The 23,387-nt window shown below is 20.2% G+C and overlaps 1 protein-coding gene across 1 annotated transcript; it reads left to right on the top strand.

The window, feature by feature from the left end:
• Positions 1 to 11,836: 11,836 nt before the first annotated feature.
• LOC128956728 (uncharacterized) lies at positions 11,837 to 22,834 on the top strand. Its single transcript, XM_054302442.1, has 6 exons — positions 11,837 to 12,239; positions 12,432 to 12,967; positions 19,774 to 19,897; positions 20,895 to 21,236; positions 21,376 to 21,911; positions 22,826 to 22,834. The coding sequence occupies exons 1-6, from the start codon at positions 11,837 to 11,839 to the stop codon at positions 22,832 to 22,834; spliced, it is 1,950 nt and encodes a 649-aa protein (XP_054158417.1).
• Positions 22,835 to 23,387: the final 553 nt, after the last annotated feature.

Genomic DNA, 23,387 nt, shown 5'->3' with positions numbered 1-23,387 from the left:
CTCAAATTTAAACTTTTCAGTGGCATTATCTGTATAATACATTGATATTATGTAATTTTCAAATATACTAACAGTTGATTTTTTTTAGTTAAATCCTATTGAATTGATTTGGGCTGAATGGAAAAGGCGTATTTCTAATGTAAAAAAAGTTGAAAAACATTTTATAGACAAATTTATTACTAATAATTAAAACATTATTTATGGACATTTATAAGCGTTTTTCATTTTTAAATATAATGACATCATTGTATTTTTCCGAAGTTATACTGCTTGTATTGTCACCATTATATTAATGAATTTTATTATTTTAAACTTAACCTATTTTTTATAACTATAATTTATCCAACATTGTAATATCTAGTTATCATAAACATTATAATTAATGACAAACATTTTTAAATCATTAAACAACAGTTTATTAATGAAAAGTTATTTTTGAAAAATTAAAATTGATAGATATTCATGGCTTTTTATTATTGTTTTGTTTAATACATTAATCATTTACAATATTATGTAATATTTTACATATATATTTTTTTTAAAAAATACTTTTTGTCATTAATAACAAATATAAATTTTATTATTCAAAAAATATAATTATAAAATATACAGTTATTAATATAATTAATGTCAATAATGTAATAATCATAATTTTTAAAAAAAAATATTAATACTGTTTATTATCAGTAAAAAGTAATAATTATAATTATAATAATATTATTTAAATTAAATTAGACTTATTAATAATATTTTTATTATTATTAATATATACTAATAATAATTAATTTGTTGTATAGTTTATCAGCCTGTGCTACAATTGACGATGATATATGTAATATTAATAAAAACATTAAAATTGTTAAAAATGTAAAATAAATAAATATAAATTGGACAAATAAATTTTTTTGAATAAAAAATACAATAAACAAGCAAACACAAATCATTGAACCAAATAATAGCCAAATTAATGCCAAAAATTTTGACCAATACGTTGAATCATATAAATCTAAGTCAACATAAAGTTTGTTTAGATTATGCAATAATTGTCTAAAATTTATAGCAAATTGTTTACTATTATTAATACTATTGTTTAGCGAAATGATTTGTAATTTTATATAATAACATAATAGATAGTAATATAACATTTGCCATAATATTATACCAATCGATTGAAATGATGCAAACATTAACAATAGGGTATTATATATGCCATAGTATAGGGCCAATTGGACGGGTAGTTTATAGTAAAATATACCAAAACATATTAGACCAATAAATGGTGATGTTTTCTGATGAATAAATAGTGTTATCTTAAATAATAGTTTAGTTATTTCGGCTAATTTTATAATCAATTTGGTGTCATTGAGACCACAACTACTGGGTGTCCGTAAACCGGACATCATATCAAATACCGACATAAATGTTGGCGAAATACCTGTCCAGTGATTCCAGTAATACATCAATTGAATACCCAGTGCTAGTAATAGATATAAAATGGGACCAATTCTCAAATATAGTCCATGACTTAGAAAACTACAATAATCGCCAAATATTAGTGCAATACTAGTATTGTGGCCATTGTTTAGCAAATTAATTGTATAAAACATTAACATAACTATCAATACTATAAAAACAATTATCGGATGTGATATCCAGTTTCTCTGGGATTTCAATAGTGTAGTAGATTTTGGTGGTTTTAGTTGTAGTCCGCATCGATACAGTTGACTATTGGCCGCACCGACCCTATAGCTAATCGGTAATAACTGATCAAAACTTACCGATGACATTATTGACCCTTAATTAATAAATATTATTTTTAATAATTAAACTTATTTTGACTATATATTAGTGTTAAATTTATTAGTAATTTCTATTTTAAATACTCTGTACAACAAAATTTATAAATAGCTAAATAACAATAAAATATAATGATTATTATTATTATTGTTGAATTWTATATATATTTTATTTGTTTTATTGCTAAAATATAGTTAAAGTACAGCATAATAAAAATGTAAATAATAAGTATATGTAAATAAAACTAAATTATGGCAATAATTCAAAAATTTAAAAAATATTATAATAATGATTATATTAAAAAATTATTCATTAAATTTTTTTTAAATGTAAGTTATTGATTAGATAAAATAACATTATAAAAATTATGTATGTAAAAGTTTACAAAATATATCAATAAGTATATAATTTTAAAAATAAATGTAAAATAATATTAATTAATTATATATTTAATGCACTTAAAATTAAACTTATCAAATAATAATAATAATTACATTATTAGTAATTAAATAATTAACATTTATTGTTTTTACAGTGAAAAAATCTACACTATTATTTTAAAGTTATCTTTAAGTATAAATACAAAATAAATAATCATAAATAAAATAAAATTTATTGTTTAATTCAAATATTAATACAATGATAAGTACAATAAAAAAAACTACATTTATAATAGTCATCTACAAAATTTCCTAAATGTTAATTAAAAATGTTAATAATGTATTATAAAAATTAAATAAAATACTAGTTATTGATGATGCTGTAAATATATTAAGCAAAAATACAATTAACATAATTAACATGAAATAAATAAAAAATATTTGAATAAATAATTTTTTTATAACAAAAATTATATTAAATATATTCAATGTAATTATTAAACCAAATATAAGCCAAATAGCAGCGAAAAGTTTGGACCAATAAGTTGTATTATATTCATTGATATCATTGCATAGTTTATTCAATGTATGCAATGTTTTCAATATACTATTAATGTTTAGTTGACGTTTAGTATAACTATTATTATTATTATTAAAAATTAGTTTATTATTCATTGATTTTATACGCAATTTTAAATAATAACATAATAGATAAAAATAAACCATTGGCCAAAACATATAGACTGTAGTAATATAAGAGGCTAAACATAAAAATAGTGTATTATATAAACTATAGGTTAGGGCAGTCAGCAGCGGTAGGTTGACTATGTATAAGATCAAAGTTATTAAACCAAATAGTGATGAACTATTGAAATAAATAGTTGATAACCAAAACAATTGTTTCGATAGTTTCATATATTTGACCAGTGCTTCGGCATCGGTAAGTCCCAGACTGTCGGGTGTACGCCAACCGGACATCATATCAAATACCTGCATAAATGTCGGTTCAATATCCGACCAATAATTAAAATAGTAGATTGATTGATTGATCAAGGTTAGCATATAAAACAATAGGGCAACTAGTCTAAATGGCTGGGCAGCTGCACTATCCAAATAATTTGAATAATCACCAAGTACAATTGCCAATTGTAAATTACGACCATTGTTTAGCATATTAATTACAATTATTACTACACTTGTAATAATAATAATTAATATCACTTTTGAACTTAATATTGGTTTACGATTTTTGAATGTCATATTTTCCGGTGGTTTTAGTTGAAGTCCGCACCGATAGAGTTGACTATTGGCTGCATTGACCCGCAGATCAATAGGCAATAATTCATTACATTTTACTATTGATGGCATATTTTTGTTTGTTTATTGTGACAAATAATTGTTTACTTAAATATTTTTGAAAAATTTATGTACTATTTTTTTAGAATAATATTTTACTATTGTTTATATCTAAATGTAATAATAATTAAATTTTGTTATTAAATAATTTTTTATAGCTTAACTTAATATTAGAGAATAATTTAATTTTATTGATATTTTCAAATATATATATAAATTTGTAAACTTTAAAATTAACATAATGTTTAATATATTATAAAATAATAATATAAAATAATACATTTTATAAAATGTTATTATTTATCGTTATTATTATTATATAAATTATTTCAATATGTATAAATTATTAACAATTTGAATTTAATTTTTGTTTATGATATAGTTTGATAATATTTATACCTGTATATATTGTATTTATGTTGCTTTAATAGCTTACTATTATAATAAAATGAATTGTTATTATAATTTTTTTAAACCATAATTTTTTGTTGTTTTGAATATAACATATGGTTTGCATAATATATTTATTTATTACATTATTATAAAATTTGGTTTTGTTATTTATACCTGGAATGGTATTCATTTTTATTTGTTATGTTATTATTTAAAATTAATATTAAAATTACTGAATGATAAGCTTAATTCTACTAAACGTTCAATAAATTATAAAAAAAATAATATTATTATTAGATGTTATAACAAAACTATGTTTTAATATTAATGAATATGACTGGGACGGTTTTTAAATAATAACATATAAATAATAATTTAAAAACATTTTTTACATAAGTATTTTATCAAATTTCATAATTTTTTAATCACTTTTTTTGTATTAGACATATTATTTTTTAATTTTTATTGTATAAGTGTTTTAAATTGTTAAATTTTTTAATATAAAATTAGTTTTTACATTTTAAAAATCAATTCATTTGCATTTAAAAGCAATTTTTTACATAAGTATTTGATATAAAAAAAACTGATAAAAACTTAATAAAATTAATTTTTGTTATAATAATAAAGGCAAATGTATAAACAATATTTTTAAAAATAATTTATATTTTTTTTATTATAAAAGTTATTTTATTTATTTGATTATATATTTTATATTATTATTTGGTAATAATTAAAAACAAATAATATAATTTTAAATATAATTTAAAAATTTATACATTATTTATGCTCATTATTAGTACCTTAATCTTAATTGCTGTAAGGGTTAATGATTTCACTGTAAGCATTTAGTTTTAAATTTTTAAAAAATTATTTTTATATAAATAAATAAATATATAAAGTCGATGAGTAGCATAATTACTGTTTTACTAATAAAGTTAATCAAAAGTAAAGTATTTTTGTTAATAATCTTTAATTTACAATTTTCTATAGTAATGTTGACAGTATTGACAAAAATTTCTCATATTTAATAATATTTTTAAATAAACATAAACTACTATTGTTTAGTTTTTAAAAACTACTAGTATAATTAACATTGACAAATTACCACAATAATTTTAAACAAACTAAATATTATATAAAAAATAAATATAATATATGATATATTTATTAATAAACTGTATAATGATAAGCAATTATTTGGTTTATAATAAAATATAAGTAAAGTTTTTAAAATTATTATTTATATTATTAATATAATTTATTATAAATATTTTTAATCAAAATAATATTTAAAAATAAATTAGTTTTTCATGAAAATTTTGTAACTATAGCTTTTATAACTATAAATTTTAATGATAGCTATTTTTTATAAAACAATTGTCTTTTTATAATTAGAGTTTATAATAGTAATATTTATATTTATATATATAGAAAAATATTTATTATAAATATTTTTTTTTTAAATACAAGCAAACTTAAATGAGTATTTTTAAATAAAAAATATTTTGCTAACTAAATATTTCTTTTAAATATTTAATAATAATATATTATATTGTATTTGACTTAATAATACTAAATATTAAGTAAACAAAATGACAAATTTATTTATAAATAACAATAAAATATTGCCACCAAAACTACGTGTTGTTTGCGCGTGCAGTCAGTTGTATGCAAATGGTTTGTATTTGAAACCACCGATAATATCAACTCAGAGACACTGGACATCACATCCACTCCTGAGTACAATATGTTTATTATATTCTATAGTTTGGAATATTTTGCTATTAATAGTAATCAAAGACCGGGTTTCCATTGAATGGCATATATTTTTCGGTGATTTTATATATTTTTATGGAAATATTAAAATCTTGAGAATTATTGCAATCCTAACACTTGTTTTATGTTTAATAATTCAATGTATTTATTACTATATCTATCGATCGGGTATTTCGCTGGCATTTATGTCAGTGTTTGATATGCTGTCCGGACTGCGAACACCCCGTAGTGTTGGACTCACTGACACTCAATCACTGATAAAATTTATAAAAATTGCAAAATTTCTGTTTAAAACAACAAAATTATTCAATCAATATATGTGTCCAATATTTGTTAATATATTAATGCTTATAATTGTATATAAAGTTGGTTTTATAAAATTTATTACATATGGTTTGCATAATATATTTATTTATTACATTATTATAAAATTTGGTTTTGTTATTTATACCTGGAATGGTATATATTTTTATTTGTTATGTTATTATTTAAAATTAATATTAAAATCATTGAATGATAAACTTATTTCTACTAAACGTTCAATAAATTATAGAAAAATATTATTATTATTAGATATTATAACAAAACTATGTTTTGATATTAATGAATACAATCAACAATTTTGGTCTAAATATTTGGCATCAATTTGGCTAATATTGGGTACAATGATTGTTACAATTTTAGCATCATTGTTATTATTTATCAAAAATATTTTCATTTATATTTTATTCCTAATATCACTAATTACTATAATAGTATTATTTACAACATTAATATTATTAGCATCTAAGTTAAACAAACAATTTTTTAGACTTTATTTTGAACTATTTTTATTAAAATTTTAATAATCAATCTCTTAAGACAATCAAATAAATATAATTCAGATTCAGATCATTAGTTTTTGTTTTCTTTTTTGAATGAAGTGATGTCATTGATTAGCAACGGTATGACCGATACGTACCATTCAAATGCCTTCAATTGTTGGCCAACTGATAGATCAGTGGTCACTACAATTTGCTCGGTTAGGGTCGTTAAAATAAAAGCCAAAAAAATCATATACAATATAACTAATTCATATTCATCACTGTTTTGAACTATCGGGTGATATACAACCAAAATAAGTTATAAAATCCACTGAATCTCGGATCAAATATTTGTCGGCATTTGTACCGAACAGTCCCATCAATTAAGTTATGACTTTATCGCGTACAGCATCTGTCCATTTGTTTGTTATTAATTCAATATCATTGCCTAAAAAATTTCAAATCAATTTTCACATCTAGACATTGCTTAACAAAATTTTCATCAAACATGTTTTTTTTTATTAATAATAACAATAATTTCAATAACTAATTTATAAAACACTAAATTTAAAAAAAACTAATGTAAAATGTAGTTTATAATAATAAAAAATATCAACTCATAATATAATTTACAAGTTTTTATTACTTTTATAAATTATTAATAAAATCATATAATTTTTAACACTAAATATATAAGTATTAAATAAATAGTTATTTTGTTGTCATGTGTTTGTATTATGTCAGACAAACTAAATTTTTACAAAAAAAAGTTAAATAAATTAGTTTTTAAAAAAATAATTAGTAAGTTTTTTTCCATCAAAATTACTTGTTGAAATTATAGAGTTTAATTGTATTAATACAAATAAAATTATTTATAAATTAACTTAGAAAATATTTTTTTTTTAAAAAAACATTTGTTAAATTCAAGAAATATATGCACAATTAAAATACAAAAAAAAACATTAGACAAAAAAAATAGAAAACATATTTACAGTAATAATTATTGAATTATAGAAACAAACAAAAATTAATACAAAAAATATGTACTAAAATCTAGTTAATTTTTAATTAATATTTATTATTAAATAATATTTAAAAAATTAATTAACATGTTATAAAAACTATACATAATAAAACAATTAGTTTTATATAAATTATATATACAGTATACATATAATAGAATAATATTATTAGTAATCATTATTTAATTTTTTAATTTATCAAAGTATATAAAATTATAATATATTTAATTACATTTTGTTTAAATATATAGCAAATGATATTAATATTAAATTTTGATATCAAAGACCGGGTTTCTATTGAATGGCATATATTTTTCGGTGATTTTATATATTTTTGTGGAAATGTTTTAAAATTTTTAACTAGATGTTACATAAATTAAAAATTTAATTAATTTTAATTATACATTATTTTTTGTTTTAAATCATATTATTTTTAAATGAGAGTGAGTGTGTGTGTGTGTGTGTGTGTGTGTGTGTGTGTGTGTGTGTGTGTGTGTGTGTGTGTGTGTGTGTGTGTGTGTGTGTGTGTGTGTGTGTGTGTGTGTGTGTGTGTGTGTGTGTGTGTGTGTGTGTGTGTGTGTGTGTGTGTGTGTGTGTGTGTGTGTGTGTGTGTGTGTGTGTGTGTGTGTGTGTGTGTGTGTGTGTGTGTGTGTGTGTGTGTGTGTGTGTGTGTGTGTGTGGGACTAAAAACTTCTGTCACAAATTTATATATTCATATATTATTTTAGACAAAAAAAATAAAATTAATTTTTATAGACTTTACAGAGTGGAAAATTAAACAATAAAAATAATTTAAAATACAAATTAAATTTTTATCAAATATTACATAAATTAAAGTTTTTTTTAACATTATTTTAATTAAAATATTATTTTTACTTATAATTATCTATGTATTTTAAAGTGTTAAATTTTTAATATACAATTAGTTTTTACATTTTGAAAATCAATTCATGTGTATAAGTAATTATTGGTTATTAATTATAAGTAGTATATAGTATTAACTAGTTTGTTAAAAACTTTTATTTTAATTAAATTATTTATAAAATACAATGTTTATTTCAAAAAAAACTTATTGTATTAATATATTAATCTAAAAATGTATTGTATTTAATAAAAAATAAATTCTAGAAAATTGTTTATTTATCTTTGATGCCAATAATAATAATGTTGAAAATAATATTATTATAGTAATTAGTGATATTAGGAATAAAATATAAATGAAAATATTTTTGATAAATAATATCAATGATGCTAAAATAGTAACAATCATTGTACCCAATATTAGCCAAATTGATGCCAAATATTTAGACCAAAATTGTTGATCGTATTCATTAATATCAAAACATAGTTTTGTTATAACATCTAATAATAATAATATTTTTCTATAATTTATTGAACGTTTAGTAGAAATAAGTTTATCATTCAGTAATTTTAATATTAATTTTAAATAATAACATAACAAATAAAAATAAATACCATTCCAGGTATAAATAACAAAACCAAATTTTATAATTATGTAATAAATAAATATATTATGCAAACCATATATTATAAATTTTATAAAACCAACTTTATATACAATTATAAGCATTAATACATTAACAAATACTGGACGCATATATTGATTAAATAATTTTGTTATTTTAAACAGAAATTTTGCAATTTTTATAAATTGCATCAGAGATTGAGTGTCAGTGAGCCCAACATTACGGGGTGTCCGCAGACCGGAAAGCATATCAAACACTGACATAAATGTCAGCGAAATACCCGATCGATAGATATAGTAATAAATATATTGAATTATTAAACATAAAACAAGTGTTAGGATTGCAATAATTCTCATGATTTTGTCATTTCCGTAAAAATATATAAAATCACCGAAAAATATATGCCATTCAATGGAAACCCGGTCTTTGATTACTATTAATAGCAAAATATTCCAAACTATAGAATATAATAAACATATTGTACTCAGGAGTGGATGTGATGTCCAGTGTCTCTGAGTTGATATTATCGGTGGTTTCAAATACAAACCATTTGCATACAACTGACTGCAAGCGTCAATACAAATCAATTTCTGTGGCAATACTTTATTGATATTTATAAATATATTTATCATTTTCTTTTCTTAATATCTATAATATCTATAATATTATAATATTTTTAAGTCAAATACAATATAATATATTATTATAAAATATTTATTTAAAATTATTTAGTTATCTAAGTATTATTTTTTGTTTAAAAATACTCAGTTTATTTAAATAGTATTTTTCTATATATTTAAGTTTAAAATACTATACGATTAATTATTATTAGTATATATTAATAAAAAATTTATTAATATGTCTAATTTAACTTAAATAATATTATTATAATCATAATTATTACTTCATAATTATTACTTATGATAATAAACAGTATTAATATTTTTAACTAAAATTAGGACATTGTAGACATTAATTATTTTAATAACTGTAGATAATGTAATATTATTATTTGAATAATAAACTATATATTTGTTATTAATCATTAAAAATATTTTTTAAAATTTTTAGTTTTAAAAATATTACAAAAATGCACTTGTTTACTATTTTTATGTAAAATATTAAACAATTCCGTAAATGATTAATGTATTAAACAAACAAACAAAAATAAAAAAGTTATGAAAGTCTATCAATTTTAATTTTTCATTATCAAACTGTTGTTTTAATGATTCAATTTTTTTATCATTAACTATAATATTACCGATAACTAGATATTACAATAATATAATAATGGTATATATAAAACACTATATTCAGATGAATATCATTAGTTTAACTAAATTAGTAAAAAAATAGTATTTAACACAAATAATAGAAATTTTCAATTTTAAGTTAATCTTCAACAAACAAACAAACAAAAAATAAGATAACCACAAAAAAACTATAATATATTATTATGAAAAATTTATATAAAAATATTTAGTTAGCTAAGTTATTATTATTTTGTACTCAGTTTAGTTAAATAGTATTTCTGATAAATTAATATATTTCTAAATATATTTAAGTATAAAATAGTATTATAAACTTAAATTAGCAAAAATAATTTGTTTTATAAAAAAATAATAGTTAATGGAATAATTCATGGAAAACTAATTTTTGTTTAAATATTATTTTTGATTAAAAATATTAATAATAAATTATATTAATAATATATACAGTATTTAAGTATAATATAAATAATAATTGACAAAATAATACTTACATTTATAAAAAAAACTTTTTATTAAACTAATATTATTATAATTTAAATAGCTTTTCAAATATAAGTATTATTTTAAATATTAAATAATATAATTTTTTATTTAAACTTTTTTATTGCAGACTTAATACATAATGTGTTTAGTTTTCATATGATTATACTTTTGGTTTATAATTAGTTTTAGTTTAAATTATTGGACAAACATTTTGAGCTCAAGTATGTTATTATAGCAAACTATTGACTGACTCTACAACTAAGTTAGTCAAAATAACAAATTTAAATTTATCAAATTATACAATCAACAAAAAAAAATCAAAATATTTTTTAATAAAAATATAAAAATCATTTRTATTWAGTATGAAAACAAGTAAATTATTAATACATTAATACAATATTTAAATTAAAATTTATCAAATAATACAAAGTTTAAATTTGTTAGTTGAAGTATTGTTTATTAGATTATTATATAGTAAGTTTTTAAATTAAAATAATACTAACAATAAAAAATTTATTCAACATAATTAAATAATAAAAATCTAAATAATAGATTAATTTAAAATTTTAAAAATGATATTTTTCATTTATATAAATTAAAATTTAGTTATTGAAACAACTGAAAATAATTAAAATTAAAATTTTTGTTTTAATTCAAGCAACATATGTTCAATTAAACAACAAAATATATTAAATAATAAACAACAATATTAACAAACAGATATTCAGATAAATTTATTTATTTATCAGATGTTACATAACTTTATTATATTTTGTCATTTTTGTAAATTTCTGATGAATCAAATAAATTTTCTGATATAAAAATAACACATGATAATAATTTAGGTTAGATTATATAAATACAAATGTTAAAATTTATTTATGATATACAGTATAAATTTATAAAAATTTATCAAAGTATTATATATAAATCTAATATAATATACTGTATTATAAATTTTACTACATTTTATAAGCAAGTTTATTTATTTTTTTTTAAAAAAAAATCTAGTATTTTATAATATTAGCTAACAATTATTGTCATTATTAATTAAAAAAAACTAATAAAATGTTTGATGAAAATTTTCTTAAGCAATGTCTAGATGTGAAAATTGATTACAATTTTTTAGGCAATGATATTGAATTGAAACCAAACAAATGGACAGATGCTGTACGCGATAAACTCATAATTAAATTGAAGAAACTTTTTGGCAATAATTCAGACAAATATGTGAACAGGGATTCAATGGACTATTTTACTTATACTAGTTTTATAACACCTGACTGTCCAAACAGTGATGAATGTGAATTAATTTTATTATATATGATTTTTGGCTATCATTTTGATGATGTTTATTCGGAAAATCCGGAAAAATTCAAACAATTTATACCAATTGCCAGTGAAAAACATTATAAATTTGACGATACAATGGCCACTGGTTTGCCTAAATTATACACTTATATAATGAGTGGTAAGTATTTAGAAACAATTTTGTTTTATATTGTAGTTTAAATTAATGATAATAATAACATTTCTTTTATAATTAAATAATTATAAAATTTTTACTTTTTCAACAAAAATAACTAAATGTTTGCTTTACAACTCATATGAACTTTTTTTTTTAATTAAAAAAAATTAAAAACCAAAACAAACATACAATAAGAATTTGAAAAACGAATGTCTAAAACATTGTTCAATCGCTATCACAACAAAATGTTTGAATGGATGACTACTTGTGCCGATATAAAGACATTACATTTGTCTACCGAATCGCTAACATTGGAAAAGTTTATGGATATTAGACTATTAGATTCGGGTACTAAAACCTTATGGATACTAAACGAGTTTTCCGCTCGGTTTCAATTGGAAACCCTAACCGCCGATACTGTTGTGGCCGCCGATCCAACAGTTGGCCGACAATTGAAGGCATTTGAATGGTACGGTGGAGTCGTACCGTTGCTTATCAATGATATCACTTCATTCAAAAAGGAAGCAAAAACTAATGATCTGAATCTGAATTATATTTATTTGATTGCCTTAAGAGATCAGTTGAGTCCACAACAAGCCATGGATAATGTAATTGCATTAATTAAGGATCAAATTTGGCCGACACTTAATAAAATTAAGGATCAATTATTAATGGCTAATACTAGACTAAATATACCAAATTTGGATATATATGTTAATGAACTATTTAAAGTATCAACAAATTATTATAAAATTATGCAATTTAAAAGATATGATAATTTAAACCAATATGATTAAAATATATTAATCAAATCAAAAGTGTTATTATTATTAAAAAAAAATTGTTGAATATCTCTTTTTATATATATGCTTTTAATGAAATAATTTTTAATAAGATTTATTTATTTATTGGGAAACATTAATTATTTTATGAATTAAATAAATTATTTTAATTATAACTTTTTAATAAACGTTAAAATTATTATTTTTAAATTTGTAAAAATTTCTAATAAATATTTTAAAAACATTAACTTAATATATATAAATTTATTTATTATATATATATATTTATTTATATTTTACTTATAAATATTTCATATTATTAACTATTATAATTTAAATTTAATCAATGGTTTATTTTTATCTATTATGTTATTATTTAAAATTGCGTATAAAATCAATGAATAATAAACTAATTTATAATAATAATAATAATAGTTATATTAAACGTAGTCTAAACATTAATAGTACTGTATATTGAAAACATTGCATACATTGAATAAACTATGCAATGATATCAATGAATATAATACAACTTATTGGTCCAAACTTTTGGCTGCTATTTGGCTTATATTTGGCTTAATAATTACATTAAATATATTTAACATAATTTTTGTTATGAAAAAATAATTATTCAAATTTTTTTATTTCATGTTAATTATGTTAATTGTATTTTTGCTATTATATTTTTGGCATCATCAATAACTAGTATTTTATTTAATTTTTATAATACATTATTAACATGTTTAATTAACATTTAGAAAAATTTTGTAGATGACTATAATAAATGTAGTTTTTTTTATTGTACTTATCATTAAAATTTATGTATCATCTGATGAATAAATTTTTATCCTATATTTATTGACTTATATATATAAACCATTTGTATTTATATGATTTAATTTATATCATTATCATATGTTATTTTTATATCAGAAAAATTAATTTATTCATCAGAAATTTACAAAAATTACAAAATATAATAAAGTTATATAACATCTGATAAATAAATAAATTTATCTGAATATCTGTTTGTTAATATTGTTGTTTATTATTTAATATTTTTTGTTGTTTAATTGAACATATGTTGCTTGAATTAAAACAAAATTTTAATTTGAATTATTTTCAGTTGTTTCAATAACTTGAATAATGTATCATTTTTAAAATTTTAAATTAATCTATTATTTAGATTTTTATTATTTAATTATGTTGAATAAATTTTTTATTGTTAGTATTATTTTAATTTAAAATACTTACTATATAATAATCTAATAAACAATACTTCAACTAACAAATTTAAACTTTGTATTATTTGATAAATTTTAATTTAAATATTGTATTAATGTATTAATAATTTACTTGTTTTCATACTAAATACAAATGATTTTTATATTTTTATTAAAAAATATTTTGATTTTTTTTGTTGATTGTATAATTTGATAAATTTAAATTTGTTATTTTGACTAACTTAGTTGTAAAGTCACTCAATAGTTTGCTATACAGTAATAACATACTTGAGCTCAAAATGTTTGTACAATAAATGTTAACTAAAACTAGTAATAAACCAAAAGTATAATCATCTGAAAACTGAACAAATTATGTATGCATTAAAAAAAGTTTAAATAAAACATTATATTATTTAATATTTAAAATAATACTTATATTTGAAAAGCTATTTAAAGTATAATAATATTAGTTTAATAAAAAAATTTTTTTATATAAATATAAGTATTATTTTGTCAATTATTATTTATATTATACTTAAATACTGTATATATTATTAATATAATTTATTATAAATATCTTTAATCAAAAATAATATTTAAACAAAAATTAGTTTTCCATGAATTTTTCCATTAACTATAATTTAATGATTAACTATTATTTTTTTTATAAAACAAATTATTTTTGTCTAATTAAAGTTTATGATACTACTGTATTTTATACTTAAATATATAGAAATATATTGATTATTCAAAATTACAATTAAACTAAACTGAGTATTTTTAAACAAAAAAAAATAATAATAAGTTAATTAAATATTTTTAAATAAATATTTGATATTAATATATTATAGTTATTGTTATACTATTTGTTTGGTGTTTAAGATGAACTTAAAATATCTAATATTTGTGTTAAATACTATTTTTTTTTACTAATTTAGTTAAACTATAGATATTCATCTCAATATACTATTATCTTCATATATACTATTATTATTATTGTAATATCTAGTTATCGGTAATATCATAGTTAATGATAAAAAAAGATTAAAATAACAGTTTAATTATGAAAAATTATTTTTGAAAAATTAAAGTTTATAGACATTCATAACTTTATAATACATTAATTATTTACTGTATTGTAGACAATAGTAAACAATTTTCGTAATTTATTCATAACTAAAAATACATTTTATCATTAATAACAAACATATATTTTATTATTCAAATAATATTATTAAATAATATACATTTATTATAATAATTAATGTCTATAATGTCTTAATCTTAGTTAAAAATATTAATACTATTTATTATCATAAATATGAGTAGGAAATAAAAAGTAATAATTATAGTTATAATAATATTATTTAAGTTAAATTAGAGATATTAGTATATTTTTATTAATATATACTAATAATAATTAATTAGTCGTATAATATTTTTTAGTTAAATATATAGAAATATATAGATTAATAAAAAATAATATTAAACTAAACTAAGAATTTAAAAAAAATAATACTTAGTTAGCTAAATATTTTTAAATAAATATTTGATATTAATATATTATATTGTATTAGACTTAATAATAATATTATAGATTTTAAGTAAATAAAATGAAAAATTTATTTATAAATATCAATAAAGTATTGCCACAGAAATTGATTTGTATTGACGCTTGCAGTCAGTTGTATGCAAATGGTTTGTATTTGAAACCACCGATAATATCAACTCAGAGACACTGGACATCACATCCACTCCTGAGTACAATATGTTTATTATATTCTATAGTTTGGAATATTTTGCTATTAATAGTAATCAAAGACAGGGTTTCCATTGAATGGCATATATTTTTCGGTGATTTTATATATTTTTGTGGAAATATTAAAATCTTGAGAATTATTGCAATCTTAACACTTGTCTTGTGTTTAATAATTCAATTTATTTATTACTATATCTATCGATCGGGTATTTCGCTGACATTTATGTCAGTGTTTGATATGCTGTCTGGTCTACGAAAACCCCGTAGTATTGGACTCACTGACACTTTTTATTTGATAAAATTTATAAAAATTGCAAATTTTTTGTTTAAAACAACAAAATTATTCAATCAGTGTATGCGTCCAATATTTGTTAATATATTAATATTGATAATTGTATATAAAGTTGGTTTTATAAAATTTATAACATATGGTTTGCATAATATATTTATTTATTACATTATTATAAAATTTGGTTTTGTTATTTATACCTGGAATGGTATTTATTTTTATTTGTTATATTATTATTTAAAATTAAGATTAAAATTATTGAATTATAAACTTATTTCTGCTAAATGTTCAATGAATTATAGAAAAATATTATTATTATTAGATATTATAACAAAACTATGTATTGATATTAATGAATACGATCAACAATTTTGGTCTAAATATTTGGCATCAATTTGGCTAATATTGGGTACAATGATTGTTACTATTTTAGTATCATTGCTATTATTTATCAAAAATATTTTCATTTTTATTATTTTCCTAATATCACTAATTACTATAATAATATTATTTACAACATTAGTATTATTGGCATCTAAGATAAACAAACAATTTTTTAGATTTTATTTTTTATTAAATTCAATACATTTTTAATATAAAAATACAATTAGTTTTTTAAAAAAATATACACTGTATTTTATTATTTTGTAATTTTTATTATACTGCATATAATATACATGCATTTTATAAATTATTTAATTTAAATAAAAGTTTTTAACAAACAAGTTATAATACTATATATATATATACTTATAATTAATAACTAATAATTACTTATGCACATAAATTGATTTTCAAAATGTAAAAACTAATTGTATATTAAAAATTTAACAATTTAAAACACATATCCAAATATAATTAAAAATAATATGTCTAATTAAACAAAAAGTGCTAAACACTTTAATTTATGTTATATTTGATAAAAAATTTAATTTTTATTTTGAATTTTTATGTCTATTGTTTTATTGTCCAATCTGTAGAGTCTATTAAAAAATAATTTTATTTATTTGTCTGAAACAATTTACGGATATATAAATTTGTGACATAAGTTTTAAGTCACACTCACACACACACACACACACACCCACTCACATTAATTTTAAAATATTATGATTTAAACAAAAAAAAGTATTAAATAAAACTAATTATTTTTTTTAATTTATGTAACATATGATTAAAAAATATAAAATGTCTGCTATATATATATAATGACTATAAATAAATAAATAAATTTTTATATATAGGGTTAGTTAGACAAGAAAAAGCGTATCTAAAATACAATAAAATAAAGTAATGCTATTATAACTTTATTGTTAACATAGTTTATTAGTATAACCAAAAAATATCAATATATATTGTAGCGGAATAATAATAGATCACTTAAAACAATAGTAAATGTACTCAAATTATAAATTTAATTACTTATATAACTTCTCATATGTTTTAACTACAGTAATGTTTTATTGTATTAAATACATAGTTAATATGAGATATGTATTCCCATAGAAATAACATTAACGGGTTATTTAGTATTATAAAGTATGTGTTTACTATACCCATAGGAATTGCATTAGCGGCACATTCACTACTATAAATATAGGTTTAACATTGCCATAGAAATAACATTAGCTATACTTTAACATACAAACATATAGGTTTATTTTGTGATACATATAGTGTCAGTAATTGCAGTGACGCACTTGCGTTTCAGTGAATACTATTTAACCATTGGTTATACAGGGGTTAACAAGGGTTTTTGTTTTCTATACTTTAACATTAATGAATTAATTAATTTCTAAGCGCACTTGTGTATTGTATTTTAATGCAAATGAGAATTTGCCTTTAGGTGGTAGTGTGCGACTGATCAAAAATAGGCAGAGTTTGAATTATCCAATAAGAGCAAAATAGTAGTAGTGTAAATAATCCTAATTGGGGATAGCCTTAATAGGGGACGGCATACTTTAAATTAGTTTTAATCACAAAATAATTAAACAATTGTTGACATTTATATGTCATTACAAACCTAAGGATATACTTTATAAGACAAGTGAATCAAAATTGTTATAATTTTATCACAAAATCAACAATTAATTGACAACAAAGATAACATAAAATATTACCATTTCATCCCTTATTTAACATTAAGTTTGAAATTAAATTAAACAATATTTAGTATAATTAAATTATAACTATTATTTTTTATACATAAATAATATATTAGTAAAAATATTAATAACAAAAATAATCACTTTTATTAATCTATGTATTAATTATTTAATTAAAAATCAATAATTAGCCGATAATCTCAATTAGGGACATGTAATTCAAAATAATTTTTATCAACAAATGAGTGTCAATAACGTCATCAAATTATAGTTTTATTTATTAATATAATTTTTACACACAAAAAATAATAGTAAATTTTGAATGTATAATTAAAATGAAAAAATTTTAAAATACAAATTATCAATAAGTTACACTGAAAAAAAATTTTATAAATTATATTTAATGTTAAATAATCCGTAAAAATTATAAATAGCTATAAATATGACATTATATATTTAAGATTAGCCTATTGGGTTGGTAGAGCTATTTAAGGAATTAAAATAATCAACCTATTGGGTTGATAGAGCTATTCAAGGAATTAAAATCATCAACCTATTGGGTTGATAGAGCTATTTAAGGAATTAAAATCATCAACCTATTGGGTTGGTAGAGCTATTTAAGGAATTTAAAATTATGAATAGTGATTTATCCCAATACTGTAGTATAACAAATGAATACAACACATCCAATTGTATTTAACAAATCAATGCATTTATCTTAGTGATTTTAATTCCTTAAATGGCTCTACCAACCCAATAGGTTAGTGATTTTAATTCCTTAAATAGCTCTACCAACCCAATAGGTTGGTGATTTTAAATTCCTTAAAGAGCTCTACCAACCCAATAGGTTGGTGATTTTAAATTCCTTAAAGAGCTCTACCAACCCAATAGGTTGGTGATTTTAAATTCCTTAAAGAGCTCTACCAACCATTGTATTGAATTATTTGATTATTATTTTTTTGTTTTTGTGATTTTGAACATTTTAAATGATTATAAATAAAGTTATATTTAAATAAATTATTTATAATTTTTTAAACTTATAAATATGTTGTACTGTATTTTTGTAACTATAATTGTTGGAATCGGTAATATTATATCTATATTATTTACAAAAATTTAAAATGAACATTTTATTATTTCTGAGTAGATAGAATATAAAAATAAATGAAAATAATTTTTGTATTTAATTTTGTGTGTGTAGTATATAATTAATTTATTTATTAATTTTGTAGACATTATTTATTGTCAGATCTCGTATCCTAACAATTGCTTAACTTTTTATAATTTTTTTTGGCGTCCCTTATTGAGACCATTTCCCCTATATGTAAAAGTTGTCATCAAATATGAATGCAGAGTTTAACAGTTTGCGCGCGCAATAGGCAGTGGCTTATGCAGCGATCAGACTGCTGAGCTCTCAGTCGAGCGAAATGCTCGACACAAATTGTCTTACTCTTGAACTGGTCGGTTGCCGTCACTTTGCTCCACAATACATTGTAGTGTATTGTATTACATTGTATTAGTTTATTTTTATATGTGTTATCAATAAAACTCGGTTTTGGTATAAGTCCCGAGTAAGTCATTTGGGCCTTCGGCCCGCACTTTCTCTCTTCTCTTCTCTCTATATTTCTCTCTTGCTTTCTCTCTTCATTTCATCTCTGGGCTCCCTTGCCGTGTCAGTCGTGTCCCTTTCCCGTATCCATCACCGCCACCACTACTCAACACATTGGCCGATACAGCACCGCTCAGCTCATTGGCCGATTCAACACCACTCAACATTTTGGCCATCACAGCACCGCTCATCACGTTTGGCTAATCATAGCCATCACCGCTCAACGCCAGATCCATACTGTGGTCGCAGATGTCCTCAACAACATAGGTGTTGGTGCCAACTCATCTCTAGGACCGACAACACTTTGGTGCCGATAACGTCGAGTCAGCACCGGACACCTAACCAACCCATCCAACCGTTTCAATATGATATATGGTTTAATTGAATTAGTTTCAATTTGTTTCAAACTATGTTTGTCATAAGTTTGTCTAAACACTTATTTTTTAAGTATATTTTAAGTTTCATAACAAACAATTGGGGTAAAAATTTATAAAAAAAAATTTTAAAATCAACTAATTGTTAACGTTAAGTAATTAATAGTATTAAAGTTTTTAGCGATTTTTTTTAAATATAAAATACATATAAAAAAAATTATAAAATACTTATGTAGAAAATTATTACTTATATGTTATTATTTAAAAACCGACCCAAAAAACAACGTTACAGTCATCTGTAAAAACCGTTAATTTCTTATATGACTTTCTGTTACGACTTAATATATATATATTAATAGAAAACATCTGTTTTTTAAATTAGATTTTAATTTTTAAATTTTAAATTATTATCATAATTATTATTAATAATAAATATAATAGTAATAACCAAACAAAATGCTTGATGAAAATTTTGTTAAGCAATGTCTAGATGTGAAAATTGATTACAATTTTTTAGGTAATGATATTGAATTACAAGCAAACAAATGGACAGATGCTGTACGCGATAAAGTCATAACTAAATTGATGGGACTGTTCGGTACAAATGCCGACAAATATTTGACCCGAGATTCAGTAGATTTTATAACTTATTTTGGTTTTATATCACCCGATAGTCCAAACAGTGATGAATATGAATTAGTTATATTGTATATGATTTTTGGCTTTTATTTTAACGATGTTTACGCTGAAAATCCTGAAAAATTCAGTCAATTTCTACCAGTTATTAGCGAAAAACATTATGTATTTGATGATACTTTACCAACAAGTTTAGCTAAATTGTATATTTATATAATGAGTGGTAAGTTTTTTGTTCAGAAAAATTAGTATAAAGTAATGAAAACAAATATTTTATTATTAATATAAATTAATTAATTTTTTTTTAATTATTTTCATATAAAAACATTTTCATATGATATGTAAAAAAATCAAACAAAAAGAATTTGAAAAACTAATGTCTAAATCAATGTTCAATCGGTTTCATCGAAAAGTTGTTGAATGGCTTACTATTTGTGCCGATATTAAGACATTTCATTTGTCTACCGAATCGGTAACATTGGAAAAGTTTATGGAAACTAGAATTCCCGAATCGGGTACTAAAACCTTATGGATACTAAACGAGTTTTCCGCTCGGTTTCAATTGGATAGTCTAACCGCCGAAACCCAAGTAACCACCGATCCATCAGTTGGCCAACAATTGAAGACATTTGAATGGTACGCATCGGTCATACCGTTGCTAATCAATGACATCACTTCATTCAAAAAGGAAGCAAAAACTAATGATCTGAATCTGAATTATATTTATTTGATTGTCTTAAGAGATCAGTTGAGTCCACAACAAGCCATTGATAATGTAATTGCCATAATTAGGGATCACTTTTGGCCGACAATTATTAAACTTATGGATCAATTATTATTGGCTAATACTAGACTAAATATACCAAATTTGGATAAATATGTTAACGAACTTTTTAAAGTATCAACAAATTATTATAAAATTATGCAATTTAAAAGATATAGCAATTTAAATCAATATGATTAAAATCAAAATCAAAAAGTGTTATTATTATTATTATTATTTAAAAATTGAAAAAAATAGTTTTAATTACTTTTAATTAACTAATACATTATAATAATAATTTTATGTAATTACAAATTTTATATAATTACTATATATATATATATATATTAATACAGTAATATAAAATAGTGATCAAAATAAGAAATAATTTATTATAAAAATTTTATTAAAAATTTTATTTTATTTTTTATTATTATATTTTTGAATATAAAATATCTCAATTATGTAAAAGGTTTTTAAATACAATGTTATATTTTTGAAAACAATTTGTCTAGTTAATTTTGTTTGTGTCTACAATTTAATACACAGTAATATATATATATATATATAATTATATATATATTTAAACTATATTACAGATAAAAACCATAGAAAATGCTAGAAAGCATTGCCATTAACAAACTTATAATTTATAAATAAAAAGATAACACACATAAATGTATTACTAAAAATTTTATTTAATCTATTTATCATTATTAGAAGTCATATCAAAAATTATAAAAAATAAAACCATATATATTTTATATTTTAAGTCATATTTAACCAAAATATTGATTACTAATTATTATTAGTTGAGTGTCATATTATGAGACAAAAATATTTATATATAATTTTTAAAATTTTAATAAAAATAGTTCAAAATAAACTCTAGAAAATTGTTTGTTTAACTTAGATGCCAATAAAACTAATGTTGTGAATAATACTATTATAGTAATTAGTGATATTAGGAATAAAATATAAATGAAAATATTTTTGATAAATAATAACAATGATGCTAAAATTGTAACAATCATTGTACCCAATATTAGCCAAATTGATGCCAAATATTTAGACCAAAATTGTTGATTATATTCATTAATATCAATACATAGTTTTGTTATAATATCTAATAATAATAATAATTTTCTATAATTTATTGAACGTTTAGCAGAAATAAGTTTATCATTCAATAATTTTAATCTTAATTTTAAATAATAATATAACAAATAAAAATATATACCATTCCAGGTATAAATAACAAAACCAAATTTTATAATAATATAATAAATAAATATATTATGCAAACCATATGTTATAAATTTTATAAAACCAACTTTATATACAATTATAAGCATTAATATATTATCAAATATTGGACGCATATATTGATTGAATAATTTTGTTGTTTTAAACAAAAATTTTGCAATTTTTATAAATTTTATCAGTGATTGAGTGTCAGTTAGTCCAACACTACGGGGTGTCCGCAGACCGGAAAGCATATCAAATACTGACATAAATGTCAGCGAAATACCTGATAGATAGATATAGTAATAAATATATTGAATTATTAAACACAAGACAAGTGTTAAGATTGCAATAATTCTCAAGATT

This window comes from Oppia nitens, unplaced genomic scaffold (assembly GCF_028296485.1).
Source record: "Oppia nitens isolate AA-2021 unplaced genomic scaffold, nextdenovo-longstitch-racon4-pilon3 scaffold32_pilon_pilon_pilon, whole genome shotgun sequence".
Classification (NCBI taxonomy): Eukaryota; Metazoa; Arthropoda; class Arachnida; order Sarcoptiformes; family Oppiidae; genus Oppia; species Oppia nitens.
Note: the sequence above shows the minus strand (reverse complement) of the source record. Positions and strands in the feature narration are given on the sequence as shown.